At 42.6% G+C, this 15,334-nt stretch overlaps 1 protein-coding gene across 1 annotated transcript in view; it reads right to left on the reverse strand.

The window, feature by feature from the left end:
• Positions 1–15,334, reverse strand: part of WDFY4 (WDFY family member 4) — a 285,936-nt gene that overhangs the window by 246,475 nt on the left and 24,127 nt on the right. The window contains exons 3-7 of the mRNA XM_019556081.1: positions 12,927–13,038; positions 12,199–12,302; positions 8,377–8,520; positions 3,771–3,960; positions 2,038–2,227 (exon numbers count right to left, since the gene is read on the reverse strand). Coding sequence (XP_019411626.1) covers positions 2,038–2,227; positions 3,771–3,960; positions 8,377–8,520; positions 12,199–12,302; positions 12,927–13,038 — 740 coding nt within the window. The remainder of the gene's footprint in view (positions 1–2,037; positions 2,228–3,770; positions 3,961–8,376; positions 8,521–12,198; positions 12,303–12,926; positions 13,039–15,334) is intronic.

A 15,334-nucleotide genomic window follows, 5' to 3' on the forward strand; every position in this document is an offset into this window, starting at 1 on the left:
CTGTCAAAGAGAAAGAGTCTCACTTGAAATCAAGTCTGATTATATGTAGTACAAAAGTATACACAATACCGAAGTATTATGTAATCCATGGTGGTTTGTTTCTGAGAAAATCTGGAAAGTCTCTCAGAATTTCAAATTTTGACAAAGGTTTTAATTTTAAAAAATTACAAATTCTGGTAACTTCCACCACTTCTACTGATCGAGACTAGAATTCCAGCATCCCGTTTCAGAAGATACACAACTAGCAAATGATAAACCTCACTCTGCTGGAACATTACAAATCTCTGGACAAGGGCCAATGGCAGGGAAAGCTATCAATGAGGATTAGGAAAGCCTCAATAAGAAGAGAACATGCTTTTTAACAAATTGATATGAAATTGAATTGGGGCTCTCCTTTCTTCCTCAATAAGGTAAGTCTTTAGGGTCAGGAGATCTGGCTTTAAAAGACTCGGGGAGGGGGAGGAAGAAAAACAGAACTAGACAATTCCTCTTTACCTAGAGAAGAGAGTGTAGGGGAAGTCAGCTCACTAAAAAAGAGTAGAGAAAGGAAGCCTGATTATCAACCATTTTTGAGCAAAGCATGCTGGGAAGGTGAGGAGCCTGGATACAAAGCTGGATCTTTTGCTTCTTAGGCACAGCAAAATCTTAAAAGATTTTTCTCCATAGCTGTCAATTGAGAATGTAAAAAATACCCCTCGTCTCAACTGACACAGCTGTACCAATTTGCTCAGTTACACTCACAACAGAAATCCTTTTCCCAGGACAGATTTGTTTGTTCAGAGAACTGGCATATGTTTTATCAGCCAAAGAACTCTTTTGCCACCACGAGCTGCATTTCTACCAGGAATGCTTGCTATATAATTCTACATGGCCTTGGCAATGAAACAAAATGCTGAAGTGGGAGGAATAAATGCTAAAGTGCTAAATGCTAAAGTGGGAAGACAATGCTGGATAGTAAAGATAGAAGAGGCTCTCAACCTGAAAACCTAGCTAACATTGTCAGAATACCACCACGGAGTGCTTTTGACAAAACTGTTCATGTATACTTTACTGTTTGTCGATGTGCAGATTCAGGGCCTTGTTGATAATGCCAGCAAGTGGGGGATATGTTAGGGAGTATTGCCTGTAGGGACGGCAGTGAGGCTGCACCCCCTTCAGTTAGGCAATGCACATGCAGTGGGCTCTCTGAGCTCACCAGCATATCACTGCAGCTCCTTCCAGAGCTCCACGTATACTACAAACTCCAAGCTCATCAGCAGGTCAGTGCAGGCTCTGGCCAAAGCCCCTGCTGTCACTTGGCTTAGGGAGCCCAAGGGGGTGAGTGCCACCACTGTTTGCCCCCTCCCCTCAGCAAGTGAATTCAGTGGCAGGGAAAAAGAGGAGGAGGGGTGATGGGTCTCACCCTTGGGTTCCAGAGCTGCATCATGTGGCGTACATGCCATACAGCTAAAGGGGTGTGTGGCTGCAACCCCTCACCACGATCCTGGATCCACCAATGCCTCTACGTCTTGTTCAGTTACATTCATATTTGTCCTAGCTTGGCACAATGAGTCCATCAGCTTCAAACAGCTTGTATTTAAAATAGTTTTTAAACAGCGCAGTCAAAAGTTCTAGTTGCTCCATCTGGTGAAATACTCCCTCTGGATTAAGTGTTCACAACTACTAACGATGTGGGAGTGGAGGGTCTCTAATCTAGGTCTCCCCTCAAGGTAGTTTTTGCAGAAAAAAACCTGATAGGTTTGGTAAGTCCCTAATCCATCTCTAGACTAAGTTCTCCAATTACCAATTCAACCCACGGTTTCTACAGAAGAAGTTAAGTGTTGCTTCTCCTATTAAAACGCCAGTGCAATGTTGCTCTTGGTTTGCTAAATCAGACTCCTTGTTAACAACAGTTTATTGCTTTACATACCACAGAGCTACCTGGATTTTTCTAAAACACAACTGAAATTTTTAAGTGAATTGACACAGCCTTTGAAAATTGTGTTTAAGCCCTTGCTTTATCATCCCCTAGAAACCCAATAAAGACTCTCTACTTGCCTGAGTAAAATTTTGAGCAAGAGCTGGTATCCATCATTATTCTCAAATTCCAGAAGCAAAGCAGGGGAAATTGGATAAGAATCCTTCACAAAACACAAGACGATACTGACTGCTTCACACATGTCACAAGCAGGCAAGGTGTCAGCCAGTTTAAACAGATTCTGAATGGCTATCTTAATGCAGTCCATAGCTGTGAATTTAAAAAAAACGTGGTGGTTAATAGTAAGAATTCAACTGCAGAATCACTGACCAAAACATAGCATCATGCTCAACATTACATTTCTCAAATAAAGGGTAATTAATTTCTCTCTGGCCTCGGGGAAGGGAGAAAAGTGGTACAGTACTAAAGTGCTGACCTTCAGATTAGAGTAAAATTTCTCTCATATCTTGACAAAATACTGTTAAACAACAAGAACTGGCTCAAGTCTCAAAAACGTAAATGTTAATCACTCCCAATGAAACCTACATGTTGTAAGCCCCACCCTTTTGATATAAGGTAAATGGATGGTGAATAATTTAATTAACCTGTACTCAGTTAATCATGCACTCTGCGCAATGCTTATACAAAGATTAATCCTTTGTTCAATGATGCAAAGTATGGAGCATACACATCTTGCTGTGAAGCCACCACTGGAGACTGGCCTCTTTCTTCTGTGCTAGTAGCCTGTCTCAATTGTGCCCCAATCATAATTCTTAGACAACATAACTACTGTCAAGACTACCTCTTGCTACATGACTATTTAATCTTACAAGCAACGTGAATGAAGGGCCCATGAAATCATGTGTCAAACACTATTGTATAAAAGTAAAGAACATAAAGAACACCAAGAGAGAGTGTTGACACCAAAGTTTTGATTACAAAATTATCCTGATTCTTCCTTCTGAGGGGTAGAGTTTAGTAACCTGTGCATGTTCTTCTTCTAAAACATGCCCCCTAACAGAATATTACATTTAGGAAGAAACCAACTGTTACTGGCAACCAATCCAACTTCTCAAGTGTTTTGAAAAAGGCAAAGTAGGAGGGAATAGCAAAGGAAATACCTTTAGAGAGGAAGTTCTCAATCTGCAGCCCATGGGCCACAGCCCACATGACATCCTGCATTACTGTCAGATAACAAATACAAAACATTTTTAAATGGACACACGGGAAGTAAATTCTGTGGGTGCAGCCCACATAATACACTGAGAACTGCAAGTGCGGCCCACTATGGCAAACAGGTTGAGAACCACGGCTGTAGAGTAAGGGGGAATTGTGTTCATTGGGGTCAAATGACTTATAACTAATTATTTTAATATATCTCTTGGTTTTGAGTTGATTTGTAGGATGGACTGTGACACGCAGCTGTCATTTTCTGTTTCACAGGACTTTCCCACATTCAAGCAGTATTAAATGGATCTTCAATGCAAAAAGTCAAAATCCATTCTTCAGTGAAAATGAGGGTGTTTCAGAAAGTAATGGCAATTTCAAAATAAAACTACTTTGTGTGCAATGAATGAGAAACTACACAGCAGCTAGGAAGACACTGATGACAGCATTGTTGAATGCACCCATTGTTTATGACTATGTAGAAGGGCGATGCAGTCCAGTTAATGATCGTGGTACCCAGAATGGTTTTATTTTGAAGTTGCCATTACATTCTGAAACACCCTTGTAGAAAACCTATCCAAAATAAACATCTCTGGAGGAGAATTCACTTCACAAATACACAGGAAAAAAGTTACTAAAAACAAACCTTGTAGATACATGATGCTGTTTTTGGTCTGGGCCTTTGAAATTGCCCGAAGCACACGGCCTGTGGGTGCTTTCCATGAAAGGCTGCAATTGTCCCAGAGGGAGGCTGTTGCTATAATTAAAGACTGAAGCTCAGGAGCTGTCAGAAGTTCCTCTACACCTTGTTGTTCCCTGTACATGCTAAGCATTATCTGAAAAAGAAAATTAGTTGCAATTCAAAGAAAAATGCAAATATTTGGCAAAGATAGAAAGGCCCCGCAGACTTGAATGCATCAAATCAGACTTTGGGCTGCTGGATACAGATCCACTGAAAACAAAAGCAGCTTTATATTTGATGCTTTGTAATGACACAGCCCAATAACCATTGGATGGGAGCCCCTCCCAAGTTTCTTAACATAGAAACACCAATATATTTCTTTCTTCCCAGGCAGCAGAATAAACAACATAATTAGTTTATACTCCAGGTAGGTGGAAACATGGGTTATTTGTGCAGAAACTGGTGAGAAAGCCAAAATTACAGAACAAAATCTGATTTTGCTTAAGTATCCACTTCCACATTCATTCTTGTTTCTGTAGCAGTGAGTTCTACAAGCAAGCCAGCTATCATGAAAAGCCAATTACTGACATCACTGTTTTGCAAAGTTCATGGATTACGTGACATCCAGCACTGCTTGCAAAGTCTGCAAAATCCACAGGGAAAAAAAAAGAAAATTTATGGAAAAAAGATGCTGGCTCTCCAGAGGGAGCCAATAAACCTTAGGGTGCTGTGACAGCCTGCCACCACCAGGAAGGGGTGGGGAGAAAGGGGGGACAGGGGGCTGCCCAGTCCAAGCTCTGCCAGAAAGATGGCTGTTGCCTCTGCCTCTCACCATTGATTGGCTATGAGGGCTGCCTGTCATCTGGACCTGCCCCTTTCTACCATTTGGTGGCAAGAGGCAGGGCTGCATGACAAACAGCCCTCAAAGCCAATCAGCAGCAAAGGGTAGGGCCACCAAGGTCCGTTGGCCAATCAGCCTGCAAAATGGTTGCTGGGCCCCTCATTCGCCCTGCAAAATTGGGGGCAGCCACCTCGAATTCAGCAGGCCCCTAATCATAAAGGGCAATTATACATGTGCTGTGGGAGTGGCAGGGGGGCACTTTAATTAGAGCGGCTCCAGGACCTGCTCTAATTAAAGTGCCTGGAGCGTCTTGTGTATCAGCATCTCTGTGATTAAAAATGGTGGTGGGGGAACTTTATCTAAAGCTCAAACAAAGCACCTCTGCCCCCATTTGTAAGGGTGGAGACACTGATACATGAGATGCTGGAGCCTGCTGGAGTGTGGTAAATTACCATGCTTCAGTGGACTCGATTAATCGAGTCTGCTCCACCATGCTGTAATTGCACTGCAGTTGGAGCAGCCTTGCTGCTCATGTACAAACACCCAAAAATTCCTCTTCCTGCAATCACTGGCCTCTGCTGATAGGCTGATGTTATTCTTGTTCTGGTGGACCACAGCTCTCATCAGAGCTCTCATAGCCGGAAGCTGAGTAACCCCCTTAGGAAACTGCAACTTCTGTCAACTTTAAGCTCTCCTTATTTTCATATGACTCTTTCTAAAATCCCTTTGTCCTTCTGTAACAGGATGGTCTGTTCCCTTAAGAAGAGGCAGCCAGCCCTGTTAAGGACATTCAGCTGGGGGGGCTTCTGATAATGAGGGAGTGTCCCCCTGGCAGCTTAAAACCCAGAAGGGAGAAAAGAAAGGGGAACTGTAAGGGAACAGTTTGCAGGAAAACAGCCAGCTGTGAGCAGAACGGCTTCCTACAGCAAGCGGTGGACTAGAGCCACAGGGGTTCTCATCCTAGTGTTTATGACAGGGCATAATAATTTAATTTTGTTTGCTTATTAGTCTGCTCATTTTCACCTTAAACACTGTGTTTGAGTTGGGAGGAGTGGCTGAGTAGCTCCTCAGGGAGTGAACCTGCCTGAAGAAGACAGCAGGTTAAGGAACGCACGTAGGCCTATCCTACAAAGTATCTCACTGTGCCTCCCAAGATCTATGGATGGTTGGTACTCTGTCTTGGTCAGGTTTCATAATTAACTCTGCTCTGATCCATAATTAACTCAAGACAGAACTCTGTCCTTTTTATCTCCCTCCGCCTGTGGCAGTACCATAGTGCGGACTGACTCCTTTGTGCAGACCCCTTGTGCAAAATGACTCCTTCCACTGGCTTTCAAGTGGGTTAAGGATATTTGATACTTTGTAGGTTTAACCAGGAGTGATTGAACAGTATCAGCCCAATTTCTTCACACCTGTTACCCCACTATACTCTCCATCATTACAATGATTCTAAACAGCAAATGGGCTTTTCAGAGCTAACATTTACCTTTCATGTGGCATACATTTGTAAAATGCCTAACCAGCCTTTGGAAATTTCAGTCAATGCACACAGGAAAATTAAATGCCTTGATTATTCTGCAAGATATAAAACTCTAGCCTTATCTCTACAGGGAGCTCTTGGGCAGAGGTCAACATTTTAAGGTAAGTAAAAAAATTCAACTTAGCTTAATATATACACTTGTTTAAAGGTCAGCAGAAGTCAAAGACAGAATATCAGAATTAAGTTCAAATGCAGAGGCCCACAGATGTAGCTCCAGGACTGTATAGAAATTAGTGTTTTATGACAGAAATGCAGGACAGGAAATAAATTGACAAAAATCAGGAGCCAGAAATTAGACTTGACCTATGAAAAAAATGAGACTATGGAACTACTCTACCCATCATCCTTTTTGAGGACCTTACTTTCATGAACCAAACAGGGGGAAACATAAATGTGACACTGACGCCAGGAAGCGGATAGACTGAAAACAGTGAGCTCACCATGATGTCTGCCACCCCACAATCTCCTCAGACCCCAGGATCTATTGTGACATCTCTGAGCCTTCATTTTCCAGATCCTGAAATGTGTCCTGATCATCCCAAGCCAGAGAAAAGGACCCAGATGACATCAGCACCCACAGTGGTATAACCAAATCCTGCTCAATACCTGAGCAACCCTTCCCCTTCTACGTCCCTCTATCCCACATTTTTCTTCCATGTTTTCTTATAGTGACAGGGTCACGTTAAACATCTTTATTTCTTTGGGCCTAGTTAGTCCATTGCAATCAACAGAACATGCTAAGGACATAGTACAGTTCTACTCTGGATATAGCCAGGGATTTGTTTCTTGCCTGCTGAGGAATTTTATTCTTCATGTTCCTTACCTCCTCATGGAGAAGGGTTTCAAACTGCTGTTATGGAAAAGCCCTAAAGAATTAAGTAAAAATTAAACTAACAGGGCCCCGCAGAAAATACTCAGAGTCCATTTGATTTAACAGACAATGAGATCCTTTCCCAAGAGTTTTTTAACCACTTCATAGAATGCCATAAATAATTATGTTGTAGCTCTGATGGTCCAGGAATTATGCAAGAAGCAAGAATTGGGCGGGGGGGGGGGTGGTAATATCTTTTATTGTACCAGCTGCAGAGTTGGGATAAAGTAAGACAAGTTTTCAGATTGCCACCCAAAGAAATCCTTGTCTCTTGCTTATATAGTAACAGAAGGTAGGGTACACCTCCATTTTATAGACTAACTAAATCAGAGAGACATAGTATAAGCTTGTGTGAGCCCAAGCTCACTTCGTCAGATGCTGTGAAAGGATAAGTTTTACTCTAGAATTCTATACGATGGCTTAAAAATTATCTGGGAAGTTACAATTCTCCATTAAATCCGGTGGGATTTCCTATAAAGGATGAATGCGCTGTTCAGAAACCCTTGCTCATTCTTTAATCTCTCTCATCACCTCAGTAAATTCAGGCAACAAAAGACATCTATAGGTGTAATTTGAAGCCCTAGTCTCATAAATCAAAGTTACTTATATGCTGCCTAACAGCTAAAGGAACTTTATCCTCTAAAACTGTGTAATGAATGCTCCTCAAGATGCTGTGGAAACCATGAAATGAGTTAGTTTCTGGAGCAGCCGGCAATACACTTAGATCACTGTAGTCATAGGTAAAAAAGACACCCTCACAAACTACCAGGACTTTAAAAACAATACCTTTCATCCAGCCATTTATTACTCACAACATTTAACAAGCAAGCCCTAAAGCACAGAAAGCAGAACTGGTCAGAACCTTTCATGCAGACAATATTTCCACTGAAAAACATGGCTTCATAGCAACTTAATTTTTTAAAGCAGAAATGTCAATTCTAACCAAATAAGTCATCTGTCCTTTCCCCATCCCTCCTCCCCCCCACTCCCCGAGGAAAATTTGAAACTGAGAATTCATTTTGAATGAATATTCATGAATTATTGCCTTATCTTAAAAAAGCTATATTTTTTTTTAAAAGAAAGGAAACTAGTGCTTTAAGTCAACGTGTTAGTTCAAATAAAAAGTTAATATAAAACTGGTTCAAACATCCCATGGAAAAAATGACATTTTGAAACAAAAAGTTTCAAAATAATGTTAAAAATAGAAAAATAAAAGTGATTAATTTTAACTCTATCTGATCACAGGGACCAACAATTTATTCCTCTTCCAGGGTTCCTGAGCACTTGAAACAGAGAATCACCAGGATGGATACCTCACCTGAATGAGCATCTCCTGGACTTCAGGGTCATCTTTACTTGCCTCTTCACTGCTGGCTTTTGTTGGAGAAAAGGTAAAGAAAAGGTACAGGCATTGCATCAGAGCAACTGGGAGACCAGAACTGATGATGTTGCACAGAGTCCCCTGAAAAAGAAAAAGCAAAGTTAAACATGTTGACTATTGACTATCTCCTTCAATGTCTACCCGCTGATCTTGCAGCCTTATCTAGTGATGAATGTGCAAGGCTATGAGCCAGAGACTCGGGTATTTTACCCCTCCAGTCATGCTAAAGTTCTAGTGGCAACAGTGAACTAGTATAGTGACAAGAGGCCAGGGATGTACAGTTTTTGTCAGGGAGCAACACACATTTTGATAAAAGTTCCTATACCTTGAGCACCTGGCTTCCTTATATTTTATGTATATGGTGCCTAGGTGTACATAATACAACCTGCACTTTGAAGTCTGCAGTGGACTCAAAAAAAAAATCTAACCTGCAATCTTACTTGCAACTAATATAGAGCAATAAGGAATTCTGTGCTTTGCCAATTTTAGCCTTGGAGACAGGCTACAGCAAACCAGGCCTGTGAGGTAAAAGGTCCCCGTTTTGTTCTAAAAGCAGTATACGTACAACTCAGCTATGGCAACTGCATGTTTGCAGCCCACTGAGTCACTGCATGTAGTTTCCAGATTCTTTCAAAAGGTAGGAGACAAACTGTCTAAGGGATTTGCCTTTTGAGGTAATAATGAATCAGCTTTAGCCCATCTCCTCCAAAGCTTTATACTAGCCCACAACAGGAACAAGGAAGTATCAGTGTGTCCGCTTGACCTTAAAGGAAAGTGACGAGAAATAAGCTAAATAGAGGGGAGGAGGGTTGCAGTATAAAGCTCTAAGAGATTGTGTTCTAGCAAATATCGAAGCATTTTAAAAATCTTTGAAAAGTACAAATCTTACTAAAATCTTTGCAGTGACTCTATCAACAAATCACTGAAAGGAGGCTCCTAAAGTTAGGTGGCTAATTGTTTATTAACAACTGGTGATAGACTTCAATTTACTATACTTGCATGAGAACAAATAGCACTGTGCTGTATGAATAGTAAACCCTCAAATTTGCAATGGGATCCTGGACCAAATAGTACACTGCTGTTGTGCAATGCTCCTACTACTACTCACCATTCCAAAGGGCTGCTCTGTTCCAGTGCAGCTGGGTGTATTAATGGTGCAGACAGAAGTGACAATTTTCACCCGATCTGGCCACAGAAAGCAGTTCATAGCTGTGACCAAACACAAATGTATGGCTGCAGACAGCTTCAAAAATGGCCAATTGGGTGAAAATCTGACCCCGCATTGCATGAGGTATCAGATAAAGACGCTTCAAAATGTAGTGTCTTGTGTAAGATGTGTCTGCAGAGCTCCCAGGCTCTTACTGTTTTCAGAATGAGAGCGGCAAAGGTAGTGGAGGGAGTTCAACTGGAGTGTTTCAGCCCCCCACCCCCTCCGGAGGATGGGGTGGTTGTATTGGAGCTTCCCCCCCACCCCCGAGATGGAGGTGGAGCTCCAATTCACCCACCCTTCAGCATCAGCTGAGGAGCCCCAAAACCAATCCTCCTCTGCTGCCTTCCTCCCCACTCCATTCTAAATACAGCAGGCACTGGTAGAGAGGCTTGCCACTGCTATGGGAACCTAGTTGCAGGCTCCCAGGGCAGTTAGATTCCCCTCCCCCTGGAACCAACAGTGAAGTTCTGGGGTAAGGTTACAACTCAGCATGCTTTGCAAAAATCATTCTGAATTACAGGTGGGAGCTGCACTTCTGTTTGTAAAGCATGTTCTACAGAACAGCAGATGCTTGAAACAAAGTGAATAGTTCAAACAGTGCCACCAATAATGAATCACTTCTGGCTAATGTTTCCCCCAGTCCTATAGGTTGTAGCCATGAAACTGGGTCAGAGGTTAAAGATTTATTTCAAGGAAAGCCAGGGAAGCTCTACCAAAGCCAGTCAGGAGGGCATCTAAAATCTTTTGGCTAAGTACAGACATTCATAAAGCCCAAGCCTGAATCAATTGAATCTTTGCACGACAGTCTAAACAATGTAGATTGAACTGAGAACCAAGTGAATAGACATTCACTTTTGATTCTGGAAATGCAGCCACATGCCTGCAATGGCTCAGGCTAGAAGCTAGGGGTGCTAAAGCAAGCCCTTCCTTCATTTCAGCAGTGGCCAGAAGGCTAGAAGGAAGCTGGGAGAGAAGCCCTCCAGGCTTTTCTGCACCCCCTGCTTGAACTGAGTGGGGGACGTGGCCAGGCCCCACCAGGCCACTGAGTATGACTGGGGAGAGGTTTACACCCACACCCTGGCCTGCATGGTCCCCAAGCAGGGTGTGCCTGGAGGGTAAGGGGGGAAGCAGCCCTTACCAGGTGTTTCCCCACTCAATATTCAAGTGGCGGAGAATGCGGCTAACCCCCAGCCCCTGGTTGGCACGCTGAGGCAAAGCAGGGTTGGGGGGGAAGGAGAGAGGCTTAATCCCCCCATCTCTCCCCTCTCCCATGGGCACAGGACCCCAGCTCGGGTCTAACTGGCAGGGGCACAGCATCCTTTGCCAGGCTTCCCCCCCCACCCCCCCAACACATACACAGACACTTGAGCAGCAAGGGCAGGGGCAGGGTCATGGCCAGATGCTGGCCCTGGGCCAGCAGCCTGAAGCGAAGGAAGGTAAGGGAGGGAGGTTTAAACCAGGTGAGGTGGGGAAGGAGAAGATTGGGAGGGGCTGCTACACCCCTGCCAGGCAGACCCCAGCTACGGTCCTGTGCCAGTGGGAGAGGGGAGGGAGGGGGCCTTAAATTCCCCTTTCTTCCCTCTGCCTCAGCACACTGGTGGGGTCCCCTGATCTCAAGTGAAGAAAAGCCTGGCAGATCCTGGCTGCAGTCCCAAGCAGGGTTTCCCACCCCCACTGTCACCCCCTTCTCAGCCAGCTGGGCCAGTGATAGTGCTACAGTAGGGAGCAGAGGGGTGGAGCCAACCATGCTCCACTGGAGCAGACAGCACAGCACAGCCGAGGGCTGCAAAGCATCCTGGGATGCTGGGGAACTGTGAGTTAGCTTAAACCAGGAAAGAGTGAAAGGGACAGAAGTTCCTTAAACTGGTCTGACCTAAATCAGTTATGTCTGATACTACATTCAACCAGGTTTATTTTAAACCAGTTACAGCCATTTTGAAAGCAGTTTACATGCCCTGAATTTCTGTTCTGTTACAGGATTAAATTGGTTTCTGATCACTTAAACCAGTTTGTGTGTAACTTCTATCCCTAGCCTAGAGGTTCTGTGCCAGGTTATTACAGGCTGTGTGACAGAGTAAGTTCCTCTGCATACTACAGGCTGGACCTTGGTTAATGCTTAGTGGGCACATCTACACGTGGATTAATGCACTTTTGCTAATGCACATTAAATTTAGTACCTCCAATAAATAAATATACATTAGAGTACCCTAATGCTCAGTACCAAAACCAGATGTTTTTTAAGTGGCACTTAATGTACAGTAGCCTATTTTATTGTGCATTAACATAAATGCATGTTTTTTTACTTGAGGCTTTAGTGCACACGAGAATAAACTAATGCCCATTAAAGCGTACATGTAGACATGCCCAATGTATTCTGTTTGACTTTATATTCGGGGAATAATTTCTTGTTAAAAGCTGTACATGATGATGTCCAAGGATAAAACCATGCAGACCAGCTTCACCTAACAGAAGTTGAATGTCCTGCTGCTGGAATGGCATCCTCACTTTTCTGAGTGTAAGGAAGGAAACAAACTTGCTTTTTTTCTTACCGAGTCAGTCTGTGAGAGCAAGTACACTGATCTCAGGAGCACGGAGTCATCTTCTGCTTCCCCTTTCTGCTGCAGCAGCTGCCCCACAGCCAGCCGAGCTTCCTCTATCATCACAACAATATTAGACTTTAATTCCATTAGATGACAACAGCACTATATTGAGTATCTCTTAACATATTAGGTTAAACTAGCAAAGCTACATTAACAAATGGCCTGATCCAAACCCCACTGAACTGAATAAAAGGAGGTCAATAAGTTTTGATTCCTGCACCAAGCATGCAGTTAGTTGATGCAAACGAGATGCTCTGTGTAGCTTAAGACCTCCCCTGGGCAAGGCTGGCGGAACTTTATCGTTACCCAGCTGAATAGCTCCAGGAGTTTTCAGCAGCCACTAGAAAGTTATATACAGCTAGTAGTAGTATTTCCTTTAAAATAGAAAGCCACTCAGGCAATTAAATGTCAAGAACCATTATTGCAATGTTCCAAAATTAGATCAGAGTGTACAAAAGGTTCCAAAAGTAATGTTCACTTGGCACATATGGGGCCAGCTCCACTAAAAACAATGCTAGTTTATGCCAGGTAAAGGTCAGGCTCACTACATTTATTATTTTCTGTTCCTACTTTTTGTCCCTTAAATGTACAGCATAATGTATTACAGGGGACACTAAATCTTAGCCCATGAGAGCAAAGACAAGCATATACCACTGCATGTGTTCTGTGGCTGTTACCTGCAGGTTTGCCATTTAGTTTCTTCCTGATTTCTTTTGTCAGAAATTTGGAAACTTCACTTGCTAGAAGTTGAATGGGGAAAGAAACTATGCCGGCTGATTGTTCCCAGGCCTGAAATACAGCAAAAAGGAGCAATTTAGTTGTCTCTGATATAAGACACCCTGTACAGATGGAGATGTGCTCTAAAATGGTGAGAAGAGCTTAAAGGATAGAAACAAATGTTTTTATTTTTCATCTCCTACCAGAGCAGTTTGTCAAACAGCATTTGCTAGACTGAGATAGGAATCTGAAATTAAACAAGTGTGCAAGAGCCAACTTAGAACTACCTTATGAAAAATGTAATGAACTGGCTAGAGCAATGGTTCTTAGCCTTTCTGCACACAAGGCATCCCTCATTGGATTCAAGGCTCTCCTCCACAACTTTTATGAATTGAGTGGCATCTAATTTAAAAAATGAACGTATATATTATAGCGCTTACCCTCACTGCAAAGAGGTTGGACACAGAGGCCACATCCAGATAAGCAGCAATTGTTCACACATTTAGCTATTCTCTGTGCTGCAAGGTAGCAATGAAAGGGGTGGGGGGAGGTTGACCCCAGGAGAACCCAGGATCAAAAAAAACAGCAGCAAAAAACTGGCCCCCAAGGAGATGAGGGTGACAGAAATGCAATTCCCACAAAATACTGCAGGGGCTCACAAATATCAGACCTATTACTGATGCCTGCCCCCAAGTTATTTTAATTCTACAGTCACCATGCTGCTTGGATTGAAACTAGCTAGCAAAGTCTTTCCAAAACAATAAATTTTATGGAAAGTTTCAGCATTTCACAGATTATTAGATTATCCCCCAGGAAATAAATGCTGTTTTTCCATCAGCTCCTATATGGAAACCTGGGTGGGGAAGAGACAAAATACTAATTTTCTAGATCACAAGTTGATTGATCATGCTTCTTAAGTAGAAACATGAATTCCCTGTGTGTTTCCATTAGGAAGCGGAAGCCACTGTGTGCAGCAGAATGATAACTGAAGCTCTTGGAGGGCTAGGAATTTGGTACAATAGCATAAAACAAGTTGATCCCTTGGCAGTACTTAGATCCTGCTAAAGGAAATATTTGATTTCAGTAATACTGAAATAATGACAATAGACACTTACAGCCCAGTATCTGTAAATATTTTGTAGCGCATGAGGAAAAGACGGCCCCACATTTATACAAACGGCAAATTATTTGCCCTGCCCAAAGCTGGGCAGTTAATCCGTGGCAGAGCTGGCAGCGAGTGCAGGAGTTTTGATACTTAGTTCCCTGCTTTGACTGCAAGTCAAACCTTTACTCCATTAAATACTTATTCACTGAAAATATGAGAGAGAAAACAGTAAAATTTCGTGGGCTTCCTTATTTTTTCTTGAGCTATTCAAAGGGCAGTTTCTCTACTATACTAGGTAGATTCATTGCCATTTATAGCTACATAAAAAGTTCCTTAATTCAGACTTATAAAATCTGTCTGTTCTCCATAAAAATTATCTAATGGAAAAATGATATTTCACTTAAACAATATCAGCAGGACAGATGCTGCTACTTTCATACACAGTGCAAAGCACCGTTGACTCTGGCTCTTGAACCTTTCTATTGAAGTACTGTCTACAAACTAGATTTAGGATAAATCACTCAATATACCTATAAAAATGACAGTCCGTGTTACAACAAGATTACAGACAAGATCTAAAAGCGGGATGAGGCAAACAATACTGTGCCCAGTTCTGGTCCCCACACCTCAAAAAGGATATAGAAGAACTAAAGAAGGTACAGAGAAGGGCAACAAAAACATTAGCAGTATGGAGGGATGTTCAGGCTAGGACTGTTCAGTCTAGAAATAAAAGATACTTGAAGGGGGACATAATAAGGTTTATAAAATACTAAAGAGCAAAGAGAAAGTAAATAGGGATTTATTATTTACTGTCTTTCACAATACAAGAACCAGGAGTCACAAAATGAAGCTAGTAGACAGTAATTTTAAAACTAACAAAAGGAAGTTCTTTTGCACACAGCGTGTAATTAAAGTGTGGACTCTTTACCACCAGATTTTGTGGAAGCTGACAGTTTAGCCGGGTTTAAAAAAGGATTGGACAAATTCTTGGAGGAGAGAGGCATCAGTAACTATTGAGTATGGGAGTTAGGGGTACAGCCTCTGAATCAGAACTTCCTAGACTTTGCATGCTAGAGGCTAAAAGTGAGAGGGGAACAGTGGGGAAAAAACCCCCTGCTCATACCCAGTTCACTCTGTCTTTCAGCATCCACTCTCCGCCACTGTAACACAGGATAAGGCCAAAATTAACCTATGGTCTGACCTAGTAAATGGCGATTGTTATGTTCCTATGCTCTTAACAAGTGATGCAGGCCAGGGGGTGAG

Source organism: Crocodylus porosus, unplaced genomic scaffold (assembly GCF_001723895.1).
Source record: "Crocodylus porosus isolate Cpor-Errol unplaced genomic scaffold, CroPor_comp1, whole genome shotgun sequence".
In the NCBI taxonomy this organism is placed as follows: domain Eukaryota; kingdom Metazoa; phylum Chordata; order Crocodylia; family Crocodylidae; genus Crocodylus; species Crocodylus porosus.